The sequence below is a fragment of the Synchytrium microbalum genome (genome assembly GCF_006535985.1).
Source record: "Synchytrium microbalum strain JEL517 chromosome Unknown SmJEL517_scf0004, whole genome shotgun sequence".
Lineage (NCBI taxonomy): Eukaryota > Fungi > Chytridiomycota > Chytridiomycetes > Synchytriales > Synchytriaceae > Synchytrium > Synchytrium microbalum.
In genome coordinates, this window is record NW_022158353.1 from 1040611 (window position 1) to 1065588 (window position 24978).

Genomic DNA, 24978 nt, shown 5'->3' on the forward strand with positions numbered 1-24978 from the left:
TGCTGTAGGTGCGAACTGGTCGTCTTTCGTATAAACGGTTTGGAAGGTTGAAGGAGACAACAGACGCCGGAACACAAGAATCACGTCTGGTGTTTGAAAGAGGCAAGACGTGCATATCGTTTGGAGACATATAGGATTTTAGTAAATACTCAGTCTGAAGCAGCGATCGGTAGTTAAATTCGTCTGTTCTTCGCATTCTGTCGTGTCTCAAAAGTGCCCAAAACGTGCCGATGCAAGGCCAAACGCACGCTTCGCTACGTGACAAACGATACTAGTAGTAGCAACAATTCGCACTTCACTGTCTTCTTCTATAGCTTTGTTGTCAATACGTCATATACTCCCATCCTCGACAACTACGTTACACACATTAGTTCCTCACGAAAGACAACAAGCAACAATCCAAGATGTCGTTCCTGAATCCTCTGCCACCTAATACATCGCCTTCCCAGGCTCCCTTATTGCTGCCCCCTCCTGTTCCTCCCGTTAAAATCAACAAGGCAAATCCAAAGACCGACCCAATTCAGTTCTTGGACAATGCTTTGGGTCTCAGCTCAGGTATGCGCGACGAAATTGTTGCAGTGATGCCTTTATCACATTCTAAAGTCGAATTCTGGTCATTCAAACTTTCGAAACTCCACTTGATGTCAAAAACATTCGACATTCCACGTCGCTAATCCCATGAATCCTTCAAAATTCAGATCTCGACTCCATCGTCAGGGCAATTCCTGCTCAGCAAACCGCTGCAAAGTTTGTAGCTGCTGGCAAAGGTTGGTTTTTGATGTTGAATGTGGTTTCGCAGCTTTGATTTCACGGTGCAAACAACCACTTCATGTGATTATAGGAAATTACATGACCATGTTTGATGAAACGGTCGCTAGATATCCAGAAAAGGAGGCCTTTATCTATGCCGAGACAGGAGCCACTTGGACTTACAAACAGTTGGATACTGACGCGAACAAAATGGGACATTGGCTGCTCGAAATGGACGTTCGTCCAGGTGAAATTATCCCCTTGATGGTCGAAAACAGTCCTGAATATGTTATTGCTTGGTTGGCAATTCTCAAAGGTAGTTTGAACGAACAGCTCTGTTGCCAAGCATCTCCTTCTAAACCCCTCATTCTTTCCAAGTTGGAGGTGTCGTGGCCTGTATCAACCACAATTTACGATCCAACGCCCTTTTGCATTGTTTGAAAGTTGCGACCGGCAAAATGATTTTGTTCCAGGACGAATTGGGCGATGCCATTCGTCCACTCATAAACGATCTACCTGGTGTTGAGTGCCTCAGACTCGGAGAAACTCCTCTCGTTTGGTGTGAAGGAATCTCATTGTCTGAATTGGCAGACTTCCCTACTGATCCAATTGACAAGGCTCTGCAAGAGTCGCGAACTCTTGCCGATTTGGCTGAATGTGTGTGAAACGTTTTGATTTATCTTGGAAAGTACTGTCGCTCATCTGTATTCTTTTCCTAGTTATCTACAGTATGTTTGAAAGTCGTGAACCCATATCTGTTCTGAGTTTCTAAAGGCCTTTGCTTTCTAGCTTCGGGTACCACTGGCCTCCCTAAAGGTAAATTCCATTTTTGTTTCCGACAGCGAACTTAAGCTTACGGTTCTATGTTCTATGCTCTTCAGCCGTCAACATTACACACGCAAAGTTGTTTGCCGCATCATGCTCTACTGCTGTTACAGGTCGCTATCGCCCAACCGACCGTATCTATACGGGCATGCCACTATTCCATTCGTACGTTTATGTTTGCATCCCAAAAGCTGCCTAGAATCCTATCTTCAGTCTCGCATCACAAACGTTAATATGAAGCCAACCTCATATTTCCTATACGTAGAGCTGCTGGAGTTATGGCCATGGCCTCTGGTTTCATGATGGTAAATGCTTCAAAGTCATTGAAGCTTATTGGACTCTTATAACACGATATCTTTCACTAGGGCATGACTGTCATTGTTGCTCGTAAATTCAGTGCTTCGAGGTTCTTCAAGGACTGCCGAAAGGTGAGAATTGGTGTCGTTTCAATGGTCATGCACAGTTACTTGTCGCTAACATCAAATTGCATAGTACAACGCAACTTTCATACAATATATTGGCGAGGTGGCACGGTGTGTTTCATGCGGGACTGCAACATTTATGTGAAACAATTTTTGGGGAACAATATTCTAATATCCTTTGCTTGACAGATATTTATTGTCAACACCACCAAGTGAAGACGATCGAGCCCATAACATCCGTGGAGCTATTGGAAACGGTTTGAGAAGTGACATTTGGTAAGTTTGGCGAAAGCAAAATCCGAGGTTCTCACTAACGATGATGAACATCACTTGATATAGGCAACAATTTAGAAATAGATTCAACATACGAGAGATACACGAGTTCTTTGCTGCTACTGAGGTAAAGACGAAAAAATAACTTGGAAGCCTTGAAATTGGGCTTTAACATAACTTAACGGTTGAACCACCTAACACATTTGACTTGTTTCGCCATCTAGAGTGTCGGCGGTGTGTCGAACTACAACGTTGACGAAACTGGAATCGGATCCATTGGCAGAGTCGGTACATTACAGAAAACATTGTCGACGGCACGAATAGTTAAATTCGATTTCGAGAACGACGTGCCAATTCGTGGCCCTGACGGCTTCTGCATTGAAGCCGATTATGACGAGCCCGGTGAATTCTTGACGCAGATTGATGAAACTAAAGGAAGAGCCTTTTATGGTTACTACCAGAACGAAAAGGGAACCAACTCAAAAGTGTTGGAGGACGCCTTCACAAAAGGTGATCGCTGGTATAGATCGGGCGATATCATCAAATGGGATCGTGAAGGGTTCTGTTATTTCATGGTGAGTATGTCCTTGTTTTTGGTTGTTGGTGGAGCTCAACTCACAATTTTGTCACTTGTCCTGTAGGATCGTATCGGTGATACATTTAGGTAAGATTAATTGATATTGGCATTAAATTTCAAGTTGTGTCTCGAACTCACACGTTCTTTTGGTATTAGATGGAAGGGGTAATGCACTCTTCAAACCCGCTTTGTCAAGCTTCTACTCATCCTTTTTGTTTAGAGAGAACGTCTCCACCAATGAAGTTGGAGAAGCAATTACTACTTATCCCAACGTAAAAGAAGCTAATGTATATGGTGCGGCTGTACCAGGAAAAGACGGACGAGCTGGAATGGCAGCCATCACCGCTGAGCCTGGATTTGACATTTCAGGTCTTGGAAAGCACGTCTCGGACCGATTACCAAACTATGCTCTTCCAATTTGGTAAGTTGCTCAATCTTGCGTTTCTCGTCTTTACAGCTCTGTGCTGAAAATCCAACGTTTGTCAACATCAGGATCCGAATCCTGGAAGAGGTTGCCGTCACTGCCACGTTCAAACACCAAAAGACTACTCTTCGTAATGAAGGAATGGACATTACTAAATTCAAGGATGTCACGTACATGTTTAATTTCGAGACAAAGAACTATGAGATCTTTGACAAGAAGAAATACGACGAGGTCGTATCTGGTAAAGCTAAACTGTAACGGGGACGTTTTCAATTATAAAGAATTTTAGAGAATGGAATAAAGCACTTATTCAGTGATGAATTTATGTTTGGTTTAGGAGTGGAGCAAACTATGTCACATTTGAATTGATTGCACTGCTCACATTCCTTGTATAGGTCTTATCTTCTCTTTTCTTCCTTAATCGTGCCTGGACCTCTACTGCTGCTACGCCTGCCGTCGCTAGCCTTTGCAGCATCAGTTTGTATGGTTTTGAAACTTTGACACAATTACTACCTGTTGAGGTCTGCACAACGACATGAAACAGCAGAGATGTCGTTTCTGAATCCTCTACCACCGAATATATCCCCAAGCCAGGCACCCTTGCTCTTACTGGATCCCATTCCTCCTGTCAAAGTCAATAAGGCAGATCTGAAAAGCGACCCAATTCAGTTTTTAGACCGTGCGCTGGGACTAAATTCAGGTGTGAAGAAGATCTACGTATTGTATGAGGGAACAATCACGTTTTGATGCCGGATTGTGGTCATCACATACTTGGAACTTCATTTGATGTCAAACATTTCGACATTTCACATCACTCATCACATGAGCCTTCATCGATGATAGATCTCGATTCAATTCTCAGATCAATTCCTGTTCAACAAGTAGCTGCAATGTTCGTGGCTGAAGGTAAAGGTTGGTACTTTTGATCTTACCACAGATGGTTTGACAGCTTCGATTTTTAAGAGTGCTTTGAACAATTTGGTCTGGATCATTACTTACATGACCTTGTTTGATGAGTCTGTAGCCAGATATCCAGACAGGAAGCTTTAGTATATGCTGAGACAGGCGCCACTTGGACTTATAAACAGCTGGACGCTGACGCTAACCGGTTTGGTCCTTGGCTACTCGACAAGAACGTTCGTCCAGGTGATATTATACCTTCGCAAAAAGTGATAATCTCGAGGACTACTCACTCTCAAAGTTTAAGGGAGAATGTCTCTACCAATCAAGTTGGAGAGAGAGAGCAATAACCTCGTATCCAAACGTTAAAGAGGCCAATGTTTATGGCGTTCTTGTACCTGGTAGAGACGGAGTATGCAGCGCTTCGGCATTCATCGACGCTAAATCAAACCTCACTGACGCAAACACAATTTTGACTTTCTAGAGAGCTGCAATGGCAGCTATTACTGTCGAACCTTGATTCGACATAACTGGTCTTGGCAAACACGTTTCAAACCGATTGCCAAAGTATGCTCTTCCTATCTGTTATGTTTTAGTATCCGTGTGAGTTGGATGTTTTTTTTCTCTCGCCAATCGTTTCTTTCGTGTTTGTGCTGAAAACCAATGTCTTAGGATTCGAATACTCGAGGAGGTTGCCATTACTGTCACGTTCAAGCATCAGGCAAATGTAAAAAACAGCCGGTTGTTGCGGGATCGACATGTTATCAGTCTCTCATTGCCTAATTCTAGAAAAGAATTCTGCGTTACGAAGAAATGGACATAAATGATGTCACGTACATGTTCAATTTTGGCACAAAGAACTATGAATGGTATGACTCGAAGAAATACGATGAAGTCATATCTGGTAAAGCTAAACTGTAACAGACCTGTTCCTACCACAACCTGTTCAATCAATCAATCTCGTGTGGTCTGATTTCTCAAATGTTGTGAAACAATGTTTCTAATAATACAAAAAGCAAAATTATGCAAATTATGTGTTTTTAAGGATATAATGCGTGGAGCAATAAACTATCTAGTGGCACCTGCCGACCGCACACTCTTGAATTGAGCCCTTGAAGAAGCCTGCACAGATCCCATCCTTTGTATAGGACCCATCTCCTTCTTATCTTCTTGTATCGTGCCTTTAGCTCCAGTAGATCTACTTCCTTCCGAGTCACCAGGCTTTGTGGCATCATCTAATGTGGCCTTGAGTCGCCCAATAGCATCTTGTACAGGCGACGTAGTACTACTAGCATTTACATCTTTACCCCGGCGCCGCAGATTACCATCCGAAGGCGGTTTAGACGATGTAGGTGACGTGATATCTTTACTTCGTCGTCTCCCACCAGCACTTAACTGCTGCTCAGATGCTGTTCTCGATAGTTGGCCCATAGATGATGACATTGTGTTGCTTAAATCCACCTTGATTGATAAATCTTGATTCGACATTCTTCTTCCAACGCGTCTGATTGAACCACCTGTTGGTGATACAGCTTCTGTCACGGGTGGATGGGCACGTATGGATGGTGGACTGCTGGTTGACATCTTGGGTATTTTACTTGTTACGGATGTTCGTGGTGGGGTTGCTAACAGCGATCCTGCTGGCGATGACGGATGTAGTGGTGGCAGTCCCGTTGCTGTGGTACTCGTAGGCGTTGGTGTAGTTGGCGTAGTAGGGTTTGCAGTCACTTTCGCCGTCGTACTAATACTTATATTGCTTGACGGCGAAGAGGAAGAAGAAGAGATAGTACCATTTATAGTAGCAGCAGATGGTTTCGAGACAGAGCTTGGAAGAAGAGACGAGATTTTAGACGATGGGGTATTACTTGCTAGTTGCACCTGCAGCTCGTTCGATTTTACAGGTGATGTTACTTGGCTAGACCTGGCAGATTCAAATGGTGTGGCATTCATTGACGTATCTGATTCAAAACTAGACGAAGATGATGCGGCTGACGCCACGAGACTGACTCGAGGTGTGATATCGTTCACAGCTGCGGACAATACACTAGGTCTTGGTGTCTTGTCTGTATCTATCGATGGACTCAGAATAATAATTGTTGCTGCAGCTTGAGAGCCTCCTTTCAGTGCTGATCGTGCTGGTGGAGGTGCCAATGCGAGCTTGGGTGCTGGGAACACCTCTTCTTCCTCGTCGTCGTCTTCCTCTTCCTGGTCTTCTTCCTGCCCTTCTGATAAAGGTGATTGGCTTGAGGCTTTTGGTGGATACTGTGCTTTGAGATCTAGACGTTGAAAAGCATTTAGACTGGTTGCATTATTGTTTTTTTTAAGTCCAAAAGTCCCTCCAATATCAATCTTCATACTCACCGGTCAAAATAGCCCGAATCTCTTTTGATTTCGCCTCAAAAGCAACATCATCAGGTGTCTCGCCATCTTCATTCACCGGTATTAAACAAATGGGACCATCAGGTGGATAAAACCAATTCTTGCCAGCCTGTTTCTCTTGTCCCATTCTGCCCTGACACCTAGCCAACAGCTGTAATATCTCGACATGTCCCTCAGCACAAGCACAATGCAGCGGTGTCCATCCTTCCTTGTCGGTGATATTCACACATGAATTCAGCTCTGTCAGTAACAAATTCACAATCTCCACATGCCCATGTGTGCATGCTTGATGCAGCGGGCTGAGCCAATTATACGGGGTAAATATCGTGCTGATGTCTACTATAGATTTGTTGGGTGTGTTTAATCCAACGGCGGCTCGTAATGTCGGTAGAGCGACATTGTCTACAGGGTCACCATGATGGCATATATCTAGAATCATGGTTGAAGGGTCGAATACAACGTTACGTTTCAGTTTCTGTCTTGATGCGAGTAGTGCTGCTGTGTCTATTATTATAGGGTTTGGTGATGTTGCAGTTGTTGATGAGGAAGTTGTTGGTAGTGACGGTGTTGCTTCTGCTGATGAAGATCTCTTCAGTTTGGCAGTGCTTTCTCTAGTTTCTGACAATCGCCGCCGTGGATCTTCGGATTGAGACTTGGCGTGTAATCGAGTTGGTTCAACATTTGTAGCGTCTGCCGACGTCCGGGAATTTTTAAATGGGCGTTCACTTATTGAGGTCACTGATGACCGGCCCTCGTGAATTTTAGGCGTCACACTCACCACCACTATTGAAAAAATAAAAGATTTCTGGTCAGCGAAAAAAATCTAGCAATTGAGTCAGTTACGTGTGAAAGGACACCAACATTCTGCAATCTCTGTAAATGGTTTCCGGGTAACATCATCATCGGCACAATCCACAGGTCTATAATTTCTATCATTCTTCTTGTTTGGGTTTGCACCCAACTCGAGCAACCGTTTCACCAAATCCGCCATTCCAAGAAACGAGGCCAAATGCAAGACGGTATTGCCAGCGCCCCACACTCTCCCCACAAATTCAAGCAGAATCTTTTTAGCCTCAATCTCTTCAGTGATGCGAGCTACAAACTCCAATATATCGGTTGCAATATCCTCGTCGCCTAATATGCATGCGATCTGTATAGCATTGAGATTCGATACTGGAGCGCCGAGCAGTTCGTTTGCATCTTGAATAACGTCTGGATCGTGAGCGTAGAATGCATCGTGATTCGGATAGGCGGTAGTCAGTAGCAGCTGAAGGAGTAGAGTAGATGACGGATGATCATTCAATATATGGGCCAGTTTATCGCGATCTCCATCATTTATAGCTGAGAATATCATCTTTCCCAGCTCGGTCGAATCGTCCGGCCATTCATCGTGCTGAATGGAACTAGACGTAAAAGAGATAGATTGTCAAAAATGTTGGAATTTCTGATGCGTAAGAATTGCTATCTATTGGAGGGCGATCGATCAGGCTCCATTCAATAAATACACTCACTTTGTGGAGGATGAGGAGGAGGATCTTGATATTGTCTTTTGGTCCATTTGCGTCTATCGTGTTTTCTCCAGCGACTGAAAACACACCCGCCAACACCCAAGAAGAGACGATGCGTGTCCAGAGAGGGTGTGGCGCCCTCCAACCTATACCTATTTAAAACTTGGCCGGCGCTTCCTCTTCTCTCTTGACTTGACCAGTCGTTAACAAGCGACTTTACCGAAAACCATTGTCAGTACTTTTTGAGCGTGACGAAAACATTGCGCACGAAAAAAATACATATCAGCTCATCCTGTGTGCTTTTCGAGATCAAACTATATATAACTATGACTATTGACTATGACAATTAATGAGGGGTAAAAATATAGGAAAGATGTAACTCAATACAGCTAGAGTGACAGATTTGATCCCAGCAATTAAGAGGCAGCATTATCATTACGAGGCTTCAGCATCATCATTACGCACTATGGACAGGAAGACTTCTTCAAGAGTCGTTTGAGAAATTCCATACTCCTCTATACCCACAGCATCCTTGTTGGCTTCCATACTTTCAAAGAGCGTGGCAATATAAAGCATTGCACACTTGAACTCATACACCATAGACGTAACGAACTCATCCACCACCGTAAAACCTTCTGGTGGTAGAATGCTCTCGACATACCTATAGCAATACCAATTTAGATAAACTACTTTAGAGTTAAACAACATGCCGGGCTTACGCTCGAGCTCGTGGCATGTCCTGCTGTAAAGCCGTAAATGAGACTCGGAATCCAGAACCATACAGTTGCTGGAGGAAAGGATGAGCTGGTGTGGAATATTCAGTGACGTAAAATGTTCTCATACCTTGAGCCGTGGAACAGAACCTAGACAGCGCAGCGTTCCTTTTGCTAATATAGCAATCCTGTCTGCCAAAACATCGGCTTCCTCCATGGAATGTGTAGTAAGGATGATAGTACGGTTTGCACGAGATTCCTGTATAATCGACCACACCTGCAAAAAACCGAGGGAATCTGTTGGAGATGGCTTTCCACCACTACATTTATAGTGCACTTACTAGTCGTCGAACTTCAACATCCAACCCAGTAGTAGGCTCATCTAAGAAGACGACTTTTGGATTTGCCACTAGAGCGATGGCGATACATAAGCGACGACGCTCTCCTCCAGACAACCTTTTAGCCAATCTACGTTCTAAACCAGTTAGAGCCACTCGGGCAATGGCATTCTTTACAGCTTCCATCTCTTCTGACTTGGGTATGCCCTGCAGAAGGAAAGTAAGCATTGCACGAATCAAATTGTCTTACAAACAAAATTTCTTACCTTGAGTCGAGCATAAAAGACTAGATGTTCTATACTATTAAGATCGTCCCACAAAATGTCGTGTTGAGGACATATTCCAATGCGACGATACACTTCCTCTTCCTGCGTATCCACATCGTAACCAGCTACATACGCCTTTCCTCCGCTTGATTCGTATAATCCAGTGACGATCTAGACAGAGAACAGAAGGTCAGCTCAAGGAATATATAAGTTGCGTCGTTCAACTGTTTACACACATTGAAGAGAGTGGATTTTCCAGCTCCGTTGGGCCCCAGCAGAGCAAGAATGATGCCCTCCTCACAAGCCAACCAAGCATCTTTAACAGCTACTTTGGGAGCCTTTCCTCGTTTCGTAGCAGGGAATACTTTTCTCATCCCTTTCAGGACGAGTGGATCATTAGGTGAAAAAATGCCACCTTTGACACGGTCACGTTCAGCCTTCACATCATCATCTTCCATATCTTCTGGATCCACAACGACGTCCTTGACTGTGGATACTTCATTGATGCTGACTTCGGCCTTTTTACTTCGCAGTAGCGAGAAAAGGCCAATTATTGGAAAATACCAAGGTTTACGATTACCATATTCACTTGGAAGGACATATGTCAAGTATGTGGCGATGAGAAGGTATACCGGGATTTCAAGAACCATAGCGATTATGGCGGTATACACGTCATCCTTGCCTTTTAGCAAGCTGAGGTTGTAAGGTATCTGGTTGATTCGCCAGGCACTGGAATTCAATCTGAAGAGGGCTCGATAGAAGGCGAATGGTGGGTACAGATTATATGCAGCAGGTGCAGATCCGTTTCCCGACCATAATTGATTGGTAGCCAGTGAAACCTGATTTTGAAGTGGATATATCTTAAGTCAGATAAACCGTAAGTGAATCATACATAGAAAGCGCCACATACAACGACACTGCAGAGGACTACCAAGAAAGTTACAACTATTATGAAAAGTGTTAGCTACAGTAAGGTCAACTTCAACATGGTGTTGGTTTACCTAGCGCCGTTCTGGCCTTTGAGAAAATGGCCGCGAATAGGAAGGCCAACGATATTTGCACGAGGCCCCAAAGAATCAAGACGATTAACAAAACAACGAATTGTGTCCGAGTAAACAACTGCATTCCTCCAAAATATCCAGCCAGATAAAAGAATGCCGCAGAGATAATGTGAAGACTGAAGAAGTGAAGCGAGTGCGCCAGGTAGTATGTGGTCATTTTCATTCCATTCTGGAGAGAAAAATAAGGTTCAGATCGAGTTTACTATACCACAAAAAATCTACCTCTAACACGACGACTTCATACCATCCTCATCATGATCTGAATCCGATCTTCCTTCTCTTTGACTAATGTAATCACATATATGGGGAGCAGGAAGGACACACCAAAGGGAAACAAAATGCCTTTACATGTGAAAATCGTCAGTTTCATTTCAACACAAGGTCCGTGATGGCAACCTTACCTCCCAAGAAGGACGATATCTGAATATTAACACCAGTATCAATGTATTGAGGCATCATTCTAATGCCTTGAGTGATTGTGGTGTTGCCCAAAACTGCCTTGTTACTCATTCGCACTAAAAGAATAGATACTGAGCTACTCACGCAACGGACATTCACAAATCAAAACCACTTACAAAGAGCACTATCCACTTGAGCCTGCTGAACGAATTGACGTTCACCACGGCTCGGGAATCCACTGGACTTTATCAGCCGAGAATCTGTCCCAACTTGCATGACATATTTATATTGCTTGTTTACGTGGTCGAGTTTAGAGAAGAGGTATGCTCCATAGGGCATCCCAGAGATAGCCTTAGCAACATTTACGAAGAAGTCTGTTACTTCGGAGTCTAATTTTCAAAATAAAAAGGAAAAATCATGGTGACCCCAATAATGGAAAGAAATTGAATACAATGGCAGCGAAGGGAACTCAAAAAATTATGGCAGGATCCAAAATTGTAAAAACATACCTGTTGGCGCAGACTCAAACAGTACTGTCTTGTCTATCGTGGATAGATTTGCAATAACACTGCGTATAGCAGTCGCAAATGCATCGTCCAGATCTGATACTGATTGGACATTGTCCAATGGCGTATACCACGGCACTGGTTGGAAACCATTAAACGTATAATTTCCGGACGACTGCGTCGTGGCATCCACCCAGAAGCTTTGTGCAACTGTATCCAATAAACCGTTACTCTGACTGGCAGGTTTAAAATATGGAGTGTTTGCCAAAGCGAACGCAGCAAGGGATGAAGTCAAGTTTGCTTGAGGTCGAGATCCCAAATCGCTTAGGTTTACGGCCGTTGCATCGTAAGCATACCAGAAGAATTGACGTAACTGGTTTTGGAATAGTGGTCGTAGTAAACTCGAGGTGAGTTGTAGCCAGCCTGGTTGTGGCTGCGCTAAGAACGTGGAATCGTGGTCGGAGAAAGAGTACTGCAGGGAAGGAGCTCGTTCCTGTAATTTAACGTAAGTAGGTATGTGAGCCAGTCGAGCTCGGAAACCAATAAGGTTAAAGAAGGTAGTATGTTAAGCCAGCCGAGCTGGGAAACCAGCACTTACATAAGGTTCGGCTTTTGGATAATTGGGAGTCATCCAATACACGCAAGGAGTGTTTGATGTTAATGCTCCTGTTCCACCTCCACTGAAACCGTTCGAGAGACCCAGCGCGCTGCCAGCTAGACCCCAATTAACGTGGGATATGTTATAGGTAACTCCAGGAAGTGATCCAGGTGGTGTTATGGGTATAATTGGATCGCTGACGTTAAATATGGGGTAATTGAGGTTGTTCATGGCGTTCAAGCTGCTACAAAGCAGAATTCCAGTCACAGCTCCAGCCGAGTTTGAGACAAGAGTTATTGCAATGATACCTTACGAGAAAAATCGTTTGAGATTGCGGTTCCATGCGTTCAATAACAGCTAATATTCACCCAGTGAAACTGAAAAGACCACCATTGCAATCGGACAGAGTGCCACGCAACAGAGATTTGTGAAGAGTTGTCTGCTTTGATACGAGATCGTCTTTCTCACCTACAAATCCAGAGCGATCAGTTCATCAACAATTTGGATGCCACGTTTTCATGTTTCGCCACTGCCATATTAACAGTCCATGTTACGCCACTTACAAGTGCTCGAACTTGAAATGACTTTGGTTGAGAGCCAGCATTGACTGCAGTTCCAGAGCTTATTGTTTCAGGGGTACCTTTTTCCCAAGGTAATGATTGTGAGATTTCATGCGATTAAGTTAGAGAAAAAGGAGCAAGACAACGACTGAGCGATGTATGGCGCTACATTTGACGACGAAAAATTACCTGATTGTGGTCTCACTTCCATTTTTTCACCAGAGATTTCTTGTGCCATTTGGTGATGGAGGGAGCAGAGAAGCAATCGCTCTGCGAACAAGGAGACAAGACCTTGCCGAGCCTAGATCGTCTCGATGAACTATTCGTCGGACAGCACGAACTCAAGTCCTTGACTCCTGGGGTCTTGGTCAACTTTGCGCAACACTTTTCAGTTTTCAAGGACCAATACAAGATTTCCAAACATATCGATCGGTATTTGCTGAGACTCGAAGAGGATGATTGCCACGTATAAATATAATTCGGTGGTATCCATGCCTCACAATTCCTCGCTGGAACCGAAAATTTTGAATTCGAATGTTAGCACCGTGACGATTTTAAAAACCAACCAGGACATATTATTCAGTAATATTTCGGATCCAGAATCACACTAGGCGACAATAGTGGATCTAAGAAAGTTGATTACGGGTGTTGTCGGCTGCGTTTTTCTCCTGCTAGATCACGTTCGGTGCAACCATCCTACGACTTGAACTTTGACAACGGGCACAACCAGTGCAGAACAAGATGTCAGGCCAGCATCTCAGTATGATTGAGGAATCGCACAGAACATGCGACATTTTACTGAAATCCTTGGGTTATGATGTCAGCAAGGGCATAGCTGCCAAAGTTTCCAAAGAGCTCAAGATTACTGGCGAAACACAACCATTCGTCCCATCGCCGTTTAAAGTAACGGAGCTAATCACTGGTGCGTTACGGAGCCAATCCGGAACTGCTTTGAACACTATGTAGCAGCTACCCTGTGTTTTTTGAACATGACATCACCACCAAAAACCAACCCATTGTCACTTGGTATTGATACCTTCCCCAAATTTCGTAGGCACACAAGCTGCCATCCTGTCTGTATGCAATTTGATCTCCAATGACAGACTTGGGCACATTCAGGAGGCAATTGTGGACACTACAGCGGCCACGTTGAACTTGACTTCTCACTTTTCATGGATGGCTGATGGCGAAGAATTCATGACCATAGCACAACGATCTCGTGAAGGAATGCCGGTAGATCCAAACAGGATTTGGCGTTCGTGCTTGATGTCCACCCACAAGTGCAAGGAAGGGTTTATTACTTTGGTATATAGTGCACAATTCAGCATGTGGATCTGGTAGGCTTGTTTATTGATGCGTTTCCAATTCTTTAGTATGGACGTATAATGGACACGGCTTTGAAATTCCTGCCCATCATTGGATTCTCTGATGCTGAAACGCAGGAGCTGTATGAGCTGTCTCAGGGTGATGAGAAGGACGCTGTTGAATATTGTCGTCGATTCTCAGGTAAAAAAAGCTTAATGACATACGCTGCACTGAATGTCACCCAATTCGGATGGCGTTTCAAGCAGAGATCGTCAAACCAGTTTTTTACGTACATGATGTTTATAGCAAAGTTACGTGAATGGAATGCATACGAATTGGAAGCGCAAATCGGCAAGATGGACGGCTGCGCTGCAATGGTTTGCAGGACAAAAGAAGAGTTTTACAGTTCCCCTCACGGGCAAATCGCACAAAAATGGAATCCAGCTGAGATTCAAAGACACGATTCTCCAGCATGGGGACCAGTACCCTGGCAAGCCATGGATCCAAAGAAGGATGGTATTCTATCTGGCGTCAAGTGAGTAAACCTTGGAATCGGCAGCTATCCCATGCTGGACACCCTGATGCAAATTCATAGTTCCAACCACCATTTTTTGATAGAGTCCTCGAATTGACTCGAGTACTGATGGGAGCCCGTACTGGATCTATCCTGGGAGCATTGGGCACCAACAACTGCAGAGTTTCCCTCGCAACTCTGGTAGATGGTATTGTTGGCATAGACACCAACCTGGGAAAGCGATCCGTTTTCTTAGACACAAAGACTCCTGAGGGCAAGAAACAACTTGCCGCTTTGATGATGGACGCCGACGTTATCGTTGAAAAGTAACGAATGTTTCGAGGGCATCTCAAAGTTGTCAACCTCAACTCATCAATCCATCTATTCATTTTCATCATAGTAATTCGATGGGCGTGATGGAAAGGCAAGGATTTGGGCCGCAACAGGTGTTTGAAATGATAAAGAACCGAAAGCGTGGTATTGTTTATGCTCGTGGTAATGCTTATGGATTTGAAGGCCCATATTCGACTGTTCCAGGATATGAGCATCTGGCCCACTGTAAGTTACCACATAGTTCAAGTGCCATGGCAACTTGAGTTATGGATCAAGCTGTAAGATTGAAGTGTGTCGTTTTTTTTTCTCACAACTCGCTTGCTTTTTCAAGCAATGTGTGGACTTCAACACATACAAGGCAAAACCCATAAATACGATCCACCGACCGACGAGTTAGTTCCAACTGAACTCCCAATAAACACCTTGGACATCACCACTGGACACATGCTGGCACTTGGAATAATCGAAGCTCTAAAACGACGAGCTGAAACAGGTGGCTCATACCTTGTCACGTCGAATCTACTGAGAGTTGGTATGCTGCTACATGAACTCGAGCCGTATGAAGACTCGGTAGTAGAAAAGATTTGGGAAAAATATGAAGCTGAACGAAGCTATATGGACCCTGCTGATGAGTACGGTGCTGGCCAGCAAGGTAACAAAAAAACCATCGTGTTTTCTTTCCAAGTATGAGGCCTTATACGTGTCTAACGATTTCCATTCACTTCAGCCTACTTTACCAAATGGCAGGCATACATATTCAAGAAGGTGTGTCTTACCATTTTATGCTGTATTACGTCCCACTCCAAATAACATTCCTTAAACCTATAATCAGGGACACCCAGAAGCATTCCGCGACGAATATTTCTTCCAAATTCTGAACTCTCATTGGGATGGAATGGATCTGAAGCTAGTCAAACCGTCCATGAATTTATCTGATACACCATTATATTTCAGAATCTCGTCCCGTGCTTGGGGAACAGACCAAATCCCCAAGTTTTTGGAGATGCATGAGGTGGCAGATTCGGTGAAACTGCCTCCAAAGAATGGGATGGAGACGTATACCGTTGATAAGAGTAAGAGGGACGGTGGTCTTACTCTGACCGTCGCAGCCAAGATTTAGGCTTTTAATATGTCGTTGAAAATATATTGGACGTTGTGAGCTACACAAGACGCAAATTTCGAGATTTGGTTGAAAGTTGCAGATTGACTATAATCATGCCAGCGAATATTAAGGTCGCATAATATGTTTCAGGCTGAGCGGGTTCCGTACCACGGTTCAAGTATCTCACTACGCGTATTGGAAGTCTTATCCCCTTTTCAAAAAACCAAATCTCATTTGACAGCTTTGGAGCAAGTCACACACGTCAAGATCAGCTTTAAATAATATTTGCGACGTGATGAAAGTGTCCTGCAACCGTTCTGTGAGCGATCGTTATTGCCTGCTCAGCTTTTTTTTTCTTTGCACTCACAAAAAAATACCAACATGGCGAAACAACGAGAGAGAGCAGCCCCAGCTGCTTTCAATGGTAGCAAACGTAAGAATGCACACTCAGACAAGCCAGCAAAGAAACAGCGAACAGAACAAGACGACGACGAATCCAAAAAACAACCTTCAAAAAAAGACATCTTGAAAAGAAACATATTAGAGCTAGGAGGAGACGATTCAGATCTGGATTTGCTAGCTGATGTACTGAGTGACTCTGATCGTGATGAGCCTAGCGAGGTTAAGGCCAAGGCTGAGAAAAAGGAGATTGTCATTCGCGAAGATGATGTATGATCAACTTGCGAGGGATTTTTTGCTTGCACGAAACTAACTTATCTGATCATATTTATAGGTCTTAATGAAAGACGTCCAGTCATTCATACAGAAGGAATTTGCATCATGGAATGCTTCGGCTCATACCGACGACGAATCTAGTAATGTGGATGAACAGGAACAACAGGAAGACGATGATGAAACAGGCGAAACTACCAACGAAGCTACCCTTCAAAATGAATTGAAGAAGCTTATTGGTGTCGCTTCTACCGCTAGTAAAACTGAAGTAGTCAAGAGGGAAGTGTTAGCTAAACCAACACCTAAAGAAAACTCTGCTGCTACAAAGGAAACCCCCGTCAAGGAGATTAAAGCTGTCAAAGACGCTAAATCTGTCAAGGAAAAGCCTGTGACTGCCGAGAAGAGTGCCGAAAAGGGTACTGGTAAAGAATCTGCTCCGCTTACACAGAGTGTTTTGACTTCATCAGTTGAAGCACCCAGTAACAAGAAGGGAAAGATACAGATGGTAAAGATGCATGTGACCAGCTTTGTCTGCAACATGAGTCTAATCTTTTTGCTTCATTAGTTGGTAGATCCCTTGACAGTCTGGTACACTCTCCCCGAAGCAAACACTCCAGCTCCAACCACAGCAGTCTCCGATCAGCTCTTCAACACCTTGTATCGTAAAGCTCAAGCTATTTCAGAAGCAGAGACTGCAAAGCAATCACAACATGGTAAGTTTTTATGTCTGAACACTCATCCAAAGTCACAGAATTTAATTTTTTTGTCGATAGTGAAAACGCGCTCATCTGGAGACAAGAGCTTCTTATCCACCATTTTGAAATCTGGAACAGTCACTGATCGAGTATCAGCCTTGACGATATTGGTACAAGAGGCTCCATTATACTCTTTGAAGTTCTTGAAGGAGGACTTGTTGGAAGGAATGGCTAGCAAAAAGTCTCGTCGAGAGGCTATTCTGGCTATTGACAGTATCAAGGATTTGATGACTACCAAGTTATTGCCTGATCGCAAATTGAGGTGGGTGGTTGTGTGTGAACTTGGCAAGAGTTTTAGCGTGATGACCGTTTTTGTATTTCCTTTCCGCACAGGTATTTCCGAGATCAGCCATTACAAGATTCGAATGTGACGGATGCGCATTTGCTTGTTTGGTATTTTGAAGATACACTCAAGAAGCTTTATTTTGACTTGATCAAAACTTTGGAGGTATTTATCAAAACTCGTCCTCCTTTTTGGCTCCTTGCTCACAACGTCGGCAATCATTCTTCGCACTAGGTCTTATCTCATGATCCCGTACTGAACGTTAAGACTCGAATCCTGTCTTACATCCACGACTTGCTAGTTGCTAAACCAGAGCAAGAACAGAATCTGCTTGTCTTGTTGGTCAACAAACTCGTGAGTATTAGCTCATAAACATTACTTGTTTTGCATCTGCCAACCATGATTTTTTTGCACTTTGACAGGGTGACTCTGATCGTAAAGTAGCAGCCAAAGCCGTCCACCATCTAACACAGCTCTTGTCGACCCATCCAAACATGAAGATGGTAGTCATCAAAGAAGTCCAACAGTTACTCTTCAGACCAAACGTGGCAGCACGAGCACAATATATATCCATTACGTATTTAAACCAAATCGTGCTATCGAATCGCCCTGAAGATGTCAAGGCTGCTAATCATTTGGTTGAAATCTACTTTACAGTCTTCGAGAGACTGGGTAATGCAATCCGGGGTCGTAAACCGGAAGATGATAAGCCCAAGAAGAATGATAGGAAGAATAATAAAAGTCATGATAACAAGCATGGAAAACATGGCAAACATGGCAAAAAGGACAATCAGCACAACAACAAGAAGGAGCAAGAGACTGAAGAACCAGCCATGATTGTAGATGGCATAGAATCTAAGATGATGGCCGCAGTATTAACTGGTGTAAACCGTGCCTTTCCATTCTCGAAATTGGATGATGCCGTGTACGACAAGTATATTGATAACCTCTTTACCTTCTCTCATATGGGTAGTTTCACGACTACGGTACAAGCTCTAGCACTCATCTTCCAAGTCCAGACCACTCGAAACATGGTTACGGATCGCTATTATCGAGTATTATACAACACGTTACTGGATCCACGATTGTATACCGCATCTCGACAAGCCGTGTATTTGAATTTGCTGTATCGGTCATTGAAGGTGGATGCTAGTTTGAATCGAGCGCGGGCCATGCTGAAGCGATTGGTGCAGGCTTGTACGCTTGCTCAAGTGCCGTTTGTATGTGCATCGCTGTTTATGGTTGGTGAGATTATAAAGAGTAAACCCGGGTTGAAGAGTTTAATGTCGGAATCTGATACCAGTGATGTTGAGGTCTTTCGTGATCAGCCTTCTGCGGATGATGAGGTTGCTGCTATGGCTGTAGTGGCTGTAGATGAAGCTACTGCTGTCAAGGAGGACAGTTCAGATAAACCCACAAAAGTAGAAGAAGGTGCTGGTCCTAGATATGATGGACGTAAACGAGATCCACTGTATGCGAATGCTCAGCTTACCAGCTTTTGGGAATTGGTATGGTCCAAACGTCCCTTTCAGTTTTTTTTTTTGGCACTACAAAAATCTCACCACTGCTTTATTTTTCTCACATAGGTTCCATTTGCATCTCACTTCCATCCTACAGTCTCGTTATACGCCACTACTCTCTTGGAAGGCAACTCTATAGAACTACCAGCCACATACGTAAACTACGATCCATTACAAAACCACACCTTGGCACGTTTCCTTGACCGATTCGTATACAAGAACCCACGAGTAATTAAATCCCTCTATAAAGGACCGTCACTCATGCAACCTCGCCTGGTCGATCAACAAAAGAACCAAGACGACCGTATCGTATCTGGTGGTCGTAAACGTGGTGCTGTCTTTATGGACGAAGAAGGCGGCAACAATAATGGTGTTGATGGTAGTGCAACGCGATCCTCTAAGATGAGGAAACTAGATGAAGCGCCAGTAAACGATGAATCATGGTTACGACGCTCAGAAACTGAAATGCCGGCTGATGAAGTCTTCTTCCATCGATTCTTCAAGGCACGGGTTGTGCGTAAACCTACTGATAAAACCAGCAATAAATCTAAAGCAGGTGCTGGTGATGAGGAGATGGAAGATATGGCTGAAGACGTAGATGAGGATCAAGAGATTGACGAAGATGAAATATGGGATGCTATGCGTAAAAGTAGTGGTCTTCCAGCTCCTGATGAAGACGACGAAGATGAGGATGCTGATGAAGTGATGGGAGCTGATCTCGACATGTTGTCATCAGAAGTGGATGGTGAATCGCCAGATGTCACCGATTTCATTGACGATGAAGCAGAGGAAGACGATGATGATGACGTGGAAGGTAGCAGCAATATCGAACAGGACGAAGATGACGAAGCAGAATCTGGTGACGATGCCATGAACGACGACGAAATCGACAATGCTTCTGATTCCGAACTGGCTCGTATCTTTGGTGATGATGATGCACCTGATAGTGATGAGGAGGAAGAAGCAGAGGTTAAGCCTAAAGCACAAGAGGCTGAAAAGAAACCATCACGAGGTAAACGAGCCGTACTACAGCAAAAGGCAAAGGCATTAGGCTATAAAGGCTCCTTCTTTGAAAAGAATAAGAAGGGTATTAGTAATAGTAAGAAGTCTGCTTCGACACGAGGAGGTCAAGACGATGATGGATTACAATCCACTACGTTTGCTTCGCTAGAAGACTTTGAGGCTTTAATTGATGGAGATGAGGATGATCAGGAATAGACGACTTTGTACGTTTGCAGATTGGCTGGTTTTTTCTCTTGTTCTTTCAGCGATATAACCAAGAGTTCGAGTTCGCTTTCTAGAAGATATTTAACGCGATTCGACACGTTTTTATGTTTTTATTGTCGTATTCACTGTGGTTGAGTTGGCAAAACTTATCAAACTCTTGGAGTTTTGCGTCATTTGTGCAGAAAGAGCTCTCAATGGAAGTCGTATGTTGGACGTGACATCTATCAAGGTATTAGCTTTTCATACGAATCCTGTAATCCAAGCTATCCTTCTTATTCTTCCTATCCCAATAGCTTGCTTAAAGTTTCTGGAAACGATGGCATTGTCGGAAGGTCACTACGACATTACTATACCAAATGACTCGCACTCCCGAAGGATCATACACCTCCGTTTGTCAGAGGATGTACTAAAACAGCTCCAGGATGACGATTCAGTGGAGCTCTCATTCGATTTCCAGCCATCCAACCAAACATATGTAAGTGGTTGTATCTCTACTCACATATTGATGTGGTGATGGTAGAAGATACTATGTCCAAGACGCGTTATATTTGAAGTAATCTCATCCATCTCCTTATCCAGCATCTTATAGTCAATGATGAAGGTCACGAGCTTACGACTTCTCAAGCTCAGAACTTTACTGAGTGCTATAAACAGGTGCAGCCAAACAAATTAGAGTTTGTTGGATCTGTGTCGCATCTCATGCATGTCAAGTCTCAATTTAATGACAAGTTACGGTCTGAGATACGGCAAAAACAGATTGCTGCAGAGGAACAGAAGCATTCTAGAAAGTATGTTTCATTATGACTGTTGGAGTCCAGTTGTTCGAGTCTAAAGTCTCAGTTGTCTCACTGTTATTCGATGCTAGGATCGAGTTGACTGATATGGTACCTGATGCAAACAAGAAACGGAAAAAGACAGCCATGACTCGTGCTGTATCCAAAGAAAGGTCACCTGCTATAACGCCCAGTCCCATATCACGCTCAGTATCATTACCACCGCCAGCTACTTCTACTACCACCGTATCGTCATCATCGTCGACATCAAAGAAGGATGACGATTTGAGAAAGAGGATGATTGAGATTCTGGCGCTGGTACCAATGACTCTTGACAAGCTAGTCAAGAGATTGACTGCGTCAGAGGCCAAAGTTCGTCAAGAACTGAAAGATGTGAGTCGTGTTTGCTTCATAAGTGAAATACTCCAACGGCTGAATGTTGTTTGTTCTTTCGCCAGGTCGCAGAATACAATCGTGGAGCATACGAACTAAAAGATGCCGCATATCGAGATGTGGATCCATATCATTGTAGATGGTATGATCGCAAAGAACGTGAAACAGTGATTAGGAATGCCAAAAAAGCATTTCAGGCATTGAGACTACCAGACCATGCTCCAGAATGGAAGAGACTGTCTCCTCCTCCACCACCGCCACAACGAGAACAACAACGAGAACAATCACTCAGTGTACCAAATATGAGTAAAACTAGCAGTAATCTTTCAACAACAGCAAACGCAGACGAATACCACTCGGATTCTGGTACACGTCGTAGTAGTAATAATTATAAACGAGAGGGAACACCCGATACATTAGATCGGCGTGCCAAAAGAGTCAAGACAAGCAGCAGCAATACGAAAAAGAAGGATGCAGTTGCATCGTTGAAAACCATGTTTGATAATCCTCCAAGGAACCTTTCCGTGGCACCGGAATCACCGTCTTCGAATGCTGCTTCCAGTGGTGGTAAATCGCCCGTTGTAGCGGATAATCATGTCTCAGATAATGTAGCCTCTAGTAGTAGTAGTAATAGTAGTAAACCACAGTCATCTACCACAAAAGCAGTAGCATCACCAGTAATACCACAAAGAGTGGTCAAACCAACCGCAACATCATCATCAATAGCTGCTAAAACAGTAGTCAGTCAAGCAGCAATACGACTGGAACCAGTAAAACCACTATCAACATCCCTAGATAAACTATCCGACTCTGAAATCGAACGATTGTTTGATTCGCGGTGGACATCTCATGAGACGCTATATTCTGAAATATGTAATTTGGCTCAAACTGCTCAGCGGATGCATGAGAAGATGGTGGCTGCTAATAATAGTAGTAATAGCAATGGTCATATACAAAACAGCAAGATATCATCAGGACCAGCATCAGCAAACAACTCGGCACATTCTGAATTGTGTCGTGAAATTGATACACAGATATCTCAATTCACTGTGGATGGTCATAGTGTTACTTTCAATCAGGATGAGCTGAGGAGTCTCTTGTCGGGAGCTGTTACGAAATATGAGGTATTGCGTAGCCAGGTGTCTCAGTTAAAAGCTGAGGTGGAACGAAGGCAGCAGGCCTGAAATTGTATAATTTAGAGAAACCATGTATGAAAAGTGAAGGAAGCGGCTAATTTTGTACGTTATTGATTTATGATGGAAACAAGGAAAGCATTTCGCATTGACGGTCAGCATCAGATTTTTGTTTCGTCGCGGTTGTGGTTGACAAAGACCCGGCGCTTTCAATACGTTCTCGATGAATGCTGATGATTATATTGTGTTTGCATTTCTAAACTAGACTAAAGTTGACTTGGTGTTATGGTATATGCGGCTGCTTGCCAAATAATGTAGATAGAAAGACATGATGGGGTGGAATGATTCGGTTTACTTGGTTTACGATTACGAAAGCTGTGCTCCAAGTTGTCTATCATCCAAATATGTTAGAGCCGAGACAACCACCAGAGATTCATGTAGCTTTCTTTGCACACACAAAAGCACACGTACTGCTTAGAACCAGCAATCAATTCTGCCTTTGAAGGCAAAGAGCTTAATGCATTAGCAGCAGCTTCCTTGGCAGGAGCTTCGTTCAAGCCTTCCATGAGAGGTGCGGTCTTCTTCATGGCTGAGAAGGTGGGCTCATCGGTTTCAGCTGTGATGATGATAGATGGTGTTAGTGTGTTTTTGGTTTTTTGGTCAATTACGCAAAATGGAATTTCGTAACGAAGAGGGTGTTAAACTGGTAAAAGAGCATACCCTGGCGACTGGATCCAAAGAATACGTCGCTTTTGGGACGGACTCCAGTATGTGTTGATGATCGTTGTCTGCTCATTTTTGGATTTTGTAGGTTCTGTGCGAAAATTCAGGTGTGAGCGAATGGAAAAGTAGTGTTTAAGTGCGTGACTCCTTTGCTACCAAACCTTTTCTAAAGAATATTGCTGCTTTGAAAAGAAAACAGTTGGTGGTGGAAGAGAGGTTGTTTGTTGACAACAAAAACAATGCCTCTTTGAATCAAAGACCTTAACCCTTGCTGAGGATTCTGGGATTCCAGGAAAGTTAGGTTTCGGCTAAAGGTTGGTGGAAGTTGCTGTAGAAAAATGAGCTTGGACGAGTTTGTTTAGTGTTGGTATATACGTCTTTGCGACCAGCGCCCGTGGCATTTGTGCAGGCGAAGAAAAGGTCGCGAGTACCTTAATGATGGAAATATGAGATATTTTCGCGTTTAAAACGTTCTTAGATTAATATGCATTCATGTTCCTCTGAAATCGTCGCGTCTCTGTTTCTGGCAGTGTTGCACATCTCCTTCAAAAAAAGTTGGTTAAATTCAGACTTGTCGAATCCAATCGCTCTCAGTGTGCGTGAAGCAAGCATCTGAGATCGTCCGCTGTATTGCTTACTAAATCTATTTCTTATTTTCTAGTTCACATAATGCAACGCCGATGCTTGAAAGCTTCCATTCAGCTGCTAAAACAATCAACGACATGCAAACGGTGCAGCATACCAAGGAGGATACATCGAGGCTATAGTACCCAGCCACCAAAGCAAGAAGCGCCCAGGGAAACTAGTGACTTTAACGTAAGTGTCATTGCTTGTCGACACTCATCAGCAGATGCATCTTCGAGTTTTTTGCATGGTCAAAGATCACTCACACTCCATCCCATTACATTCCAGAGACTAGCATGGAACTCGGTCGCAGCATTCGCCACATCCTCCGCCCTCCTCTTCGCCTACTTCCAGTACGAGCAATTCGCACAATCCGCCAAACGTGACGAATCGAAAAACGTATCTGTTGGTAAACCACTCATTGGCGGTCCATTCGCACTGACGGACCATTTCGGGAAGGCGGTCACAAGCGAGGACTACAAAGGGAAATTCGTGCTGCTGTATTTTGGATATACGTTTTGTCCTGATGTGTGTCCTGAAGAGCTGGAAAAGATGGCCAAAGTGGTGGATGCGTTGGATGGGGATGTGAGCGTTGGTAGAGATAAGGTTACGCCGTTGTTTGTGTCGTGTGATCCGAGGAGGGATACGCCTGGGATTATTAAAGAGTACTTGGCTGGTAATTCACGCTTGGGTAATGTCTTTTTTCGCCATTCAAACTCACATTACTTCTCTCTTAATCACAGAATACCATCCGAAATTCATTGGATTGACGGGCACATACGATCAAATCAAGCAATGTGCTAAAGCATATCGATTCTATTTCAGTGCACCTCCCAATGCTGCTGATGGTAAATCTGTCGATTATCTAGTAGACCATTCCATCTTTTTCTATCTACTTGACCCCGAGGGCAAGTATGTAGCGCATTTTGGGAGATCGGATGCGGCTGATACTGTCGCTGAACGTGTAAAGGATATAATCTTAAAGTATCGATCTGATCTTGTAAAATAAAATCGTAGAATAGAAAATTGCTCATATCGGATACCATAAGTGATTAAGTTTGTACAGTTGTATATTCAGTAGTTGTTGCTACTACACATGTGGATGTTGGCTAAAAAAAGTAA

The 24978-nt window shown here is 43.6% G+C and overlaps 6 protein-coding genes across 6 annotated transcripts; 4 read left to right on the forward strand and 2 right to left on the reverse strand.

Annotated features, from left to right (window-relative positions):
* Window positions 1-404: 404 nt before the first annotated feature.
* Window positions 405-3529, forward strand: SmJEL517_g01381 (uncharacterized protein; the record flags this gene model as incomplete). Its single annotated transcript, XM_031167309.1, has 17 exons — window positions 405-555; window positions 699-767; window positions 842-1066; window positions 1129-1407; window positions 1470-1478; window positions 1540-1566; window positions 1632-1740; window positions 1841-1880; window positions 1941-2003; window positions 2068-2108; window positions 2187-2273; window positions 2337-2397; window positions 2495-2845; window positions 2912-2934; window positions 3004-3012; window positions 3068-3268; window positions 3340-3529. 17 exons carry the CDS (start codon window positions 405-407, stop codon window positions 3527-3529), a joined length of 1935 nt encoding a protein of 644 aa, XP_031026902.1.
* Window positions 3530-5239: 1710 nt separating this feature from the next.
* On the reverse strand, window positions 5240-8108 carry SmJEL517_g01382 (uncharacterized protein; the record flags this gene model as incomplete). Its single annotated transcript, XM_031167310.1, has 4 exons — window positions 5240-6447; window positions 6533-7333; window positions 7412-7953; window positions 8062-8108. The coding sequence occupies 4 exons, from the start codon at window positions 8106-8108 to the stop codon at window positions 5240-5242; spliced, it is 2598 nt and encodes an 865-aa protein (XP_031026901.1).
* A 385-nt stretch (window positions 8109-8493) lies between these two features.
* On the reverse strand, window positions 8494-12170 carry SmJEL517_g01383 (uncharacterized protein; the record flags this gene model as incomplete). Its single annotated transcript, XM_031167311.1, has 13 exons — window positions 8494-8719; window positions 8778-8845; window positions 8902-9048; window positions 9113-9316; window positions 9376-9546; window positions 9612-10214; window positions 10286-10320; window positions 10377-10605; window positions 10681-10778; window positions 10838-10951; window positions 11012-11224; window positions 11345-11834; window positions 11940-12170. 13 exons carry the CDS (start codon window positions 12168-12170, stop codon window positions 8494-8496), a joined length of 2829 nt encoding a protein of 942 aa, XP_031026900.1.
* A 3964-nt stretch (window positions 12171-16134) lies between these two features.
* Window positions 16135-20201, forward strand: SmJEL517_g01384 (uncharacterized protein; the record flags this gene model as incomplete). Its single annotated transcript, XM_031167312.1, has 8 exons — window positions 16135-16422; window positions 16487-16930; window positions 16991-17138; window positions 17199-17442; window positions 17514-17628; window positions 17698-17817; window positions 17886-18971; window positions 19050-20201. The coding sequence occupies 8 exons, from the start codon at window positions 16135-16137 to the stop codon at window positions 20199-20201; spliced, it is 3597 nt and encodes a 1198-aa protein (XP_031026899.1).
* Window positions 20202-20526: 325 nt separating this feature from the next.
* SmJEL517_g01385 (uncharacterized protein) lies at window positions 20527-22560 on the forward strand (the record flags this gene model as incomplete). Its single annotated transcript, XM_031167313.1, has 4 exons — window positions 20527-20685; window positions 20790-20998; window positions 21076-21376; window positions 21442-22560. 4 exons carry the CDS (start codon window positions 20527-20529, stop codon window positions 22558-22560), a joined length of 1788 nt encoding a protein of 595 aa, XP_031026898.1.
* Window positions 22561-23901: 1341 nt separating this feature from the next.
* On the forward strand, window positions 23902-24865 carry SmJEL517_g01386 (uncharacterized protein; the record flags this gene model as incomplete). The annotated part of the gene is made up of 3 exons (XM_031167314.1): window positions 23902-24048; window positions 24145-24532; window positions 24600-24865. 3 exons carry the CDS (start codon window positions 23902-23904, stop codon window positions 24863-24865), a joined length of 801 nt encoding a protein of 266 aa, XP_031026897.1.
* Between the last annotated feature and the right edge of the window lie 113 nt (window positions 24866-24978).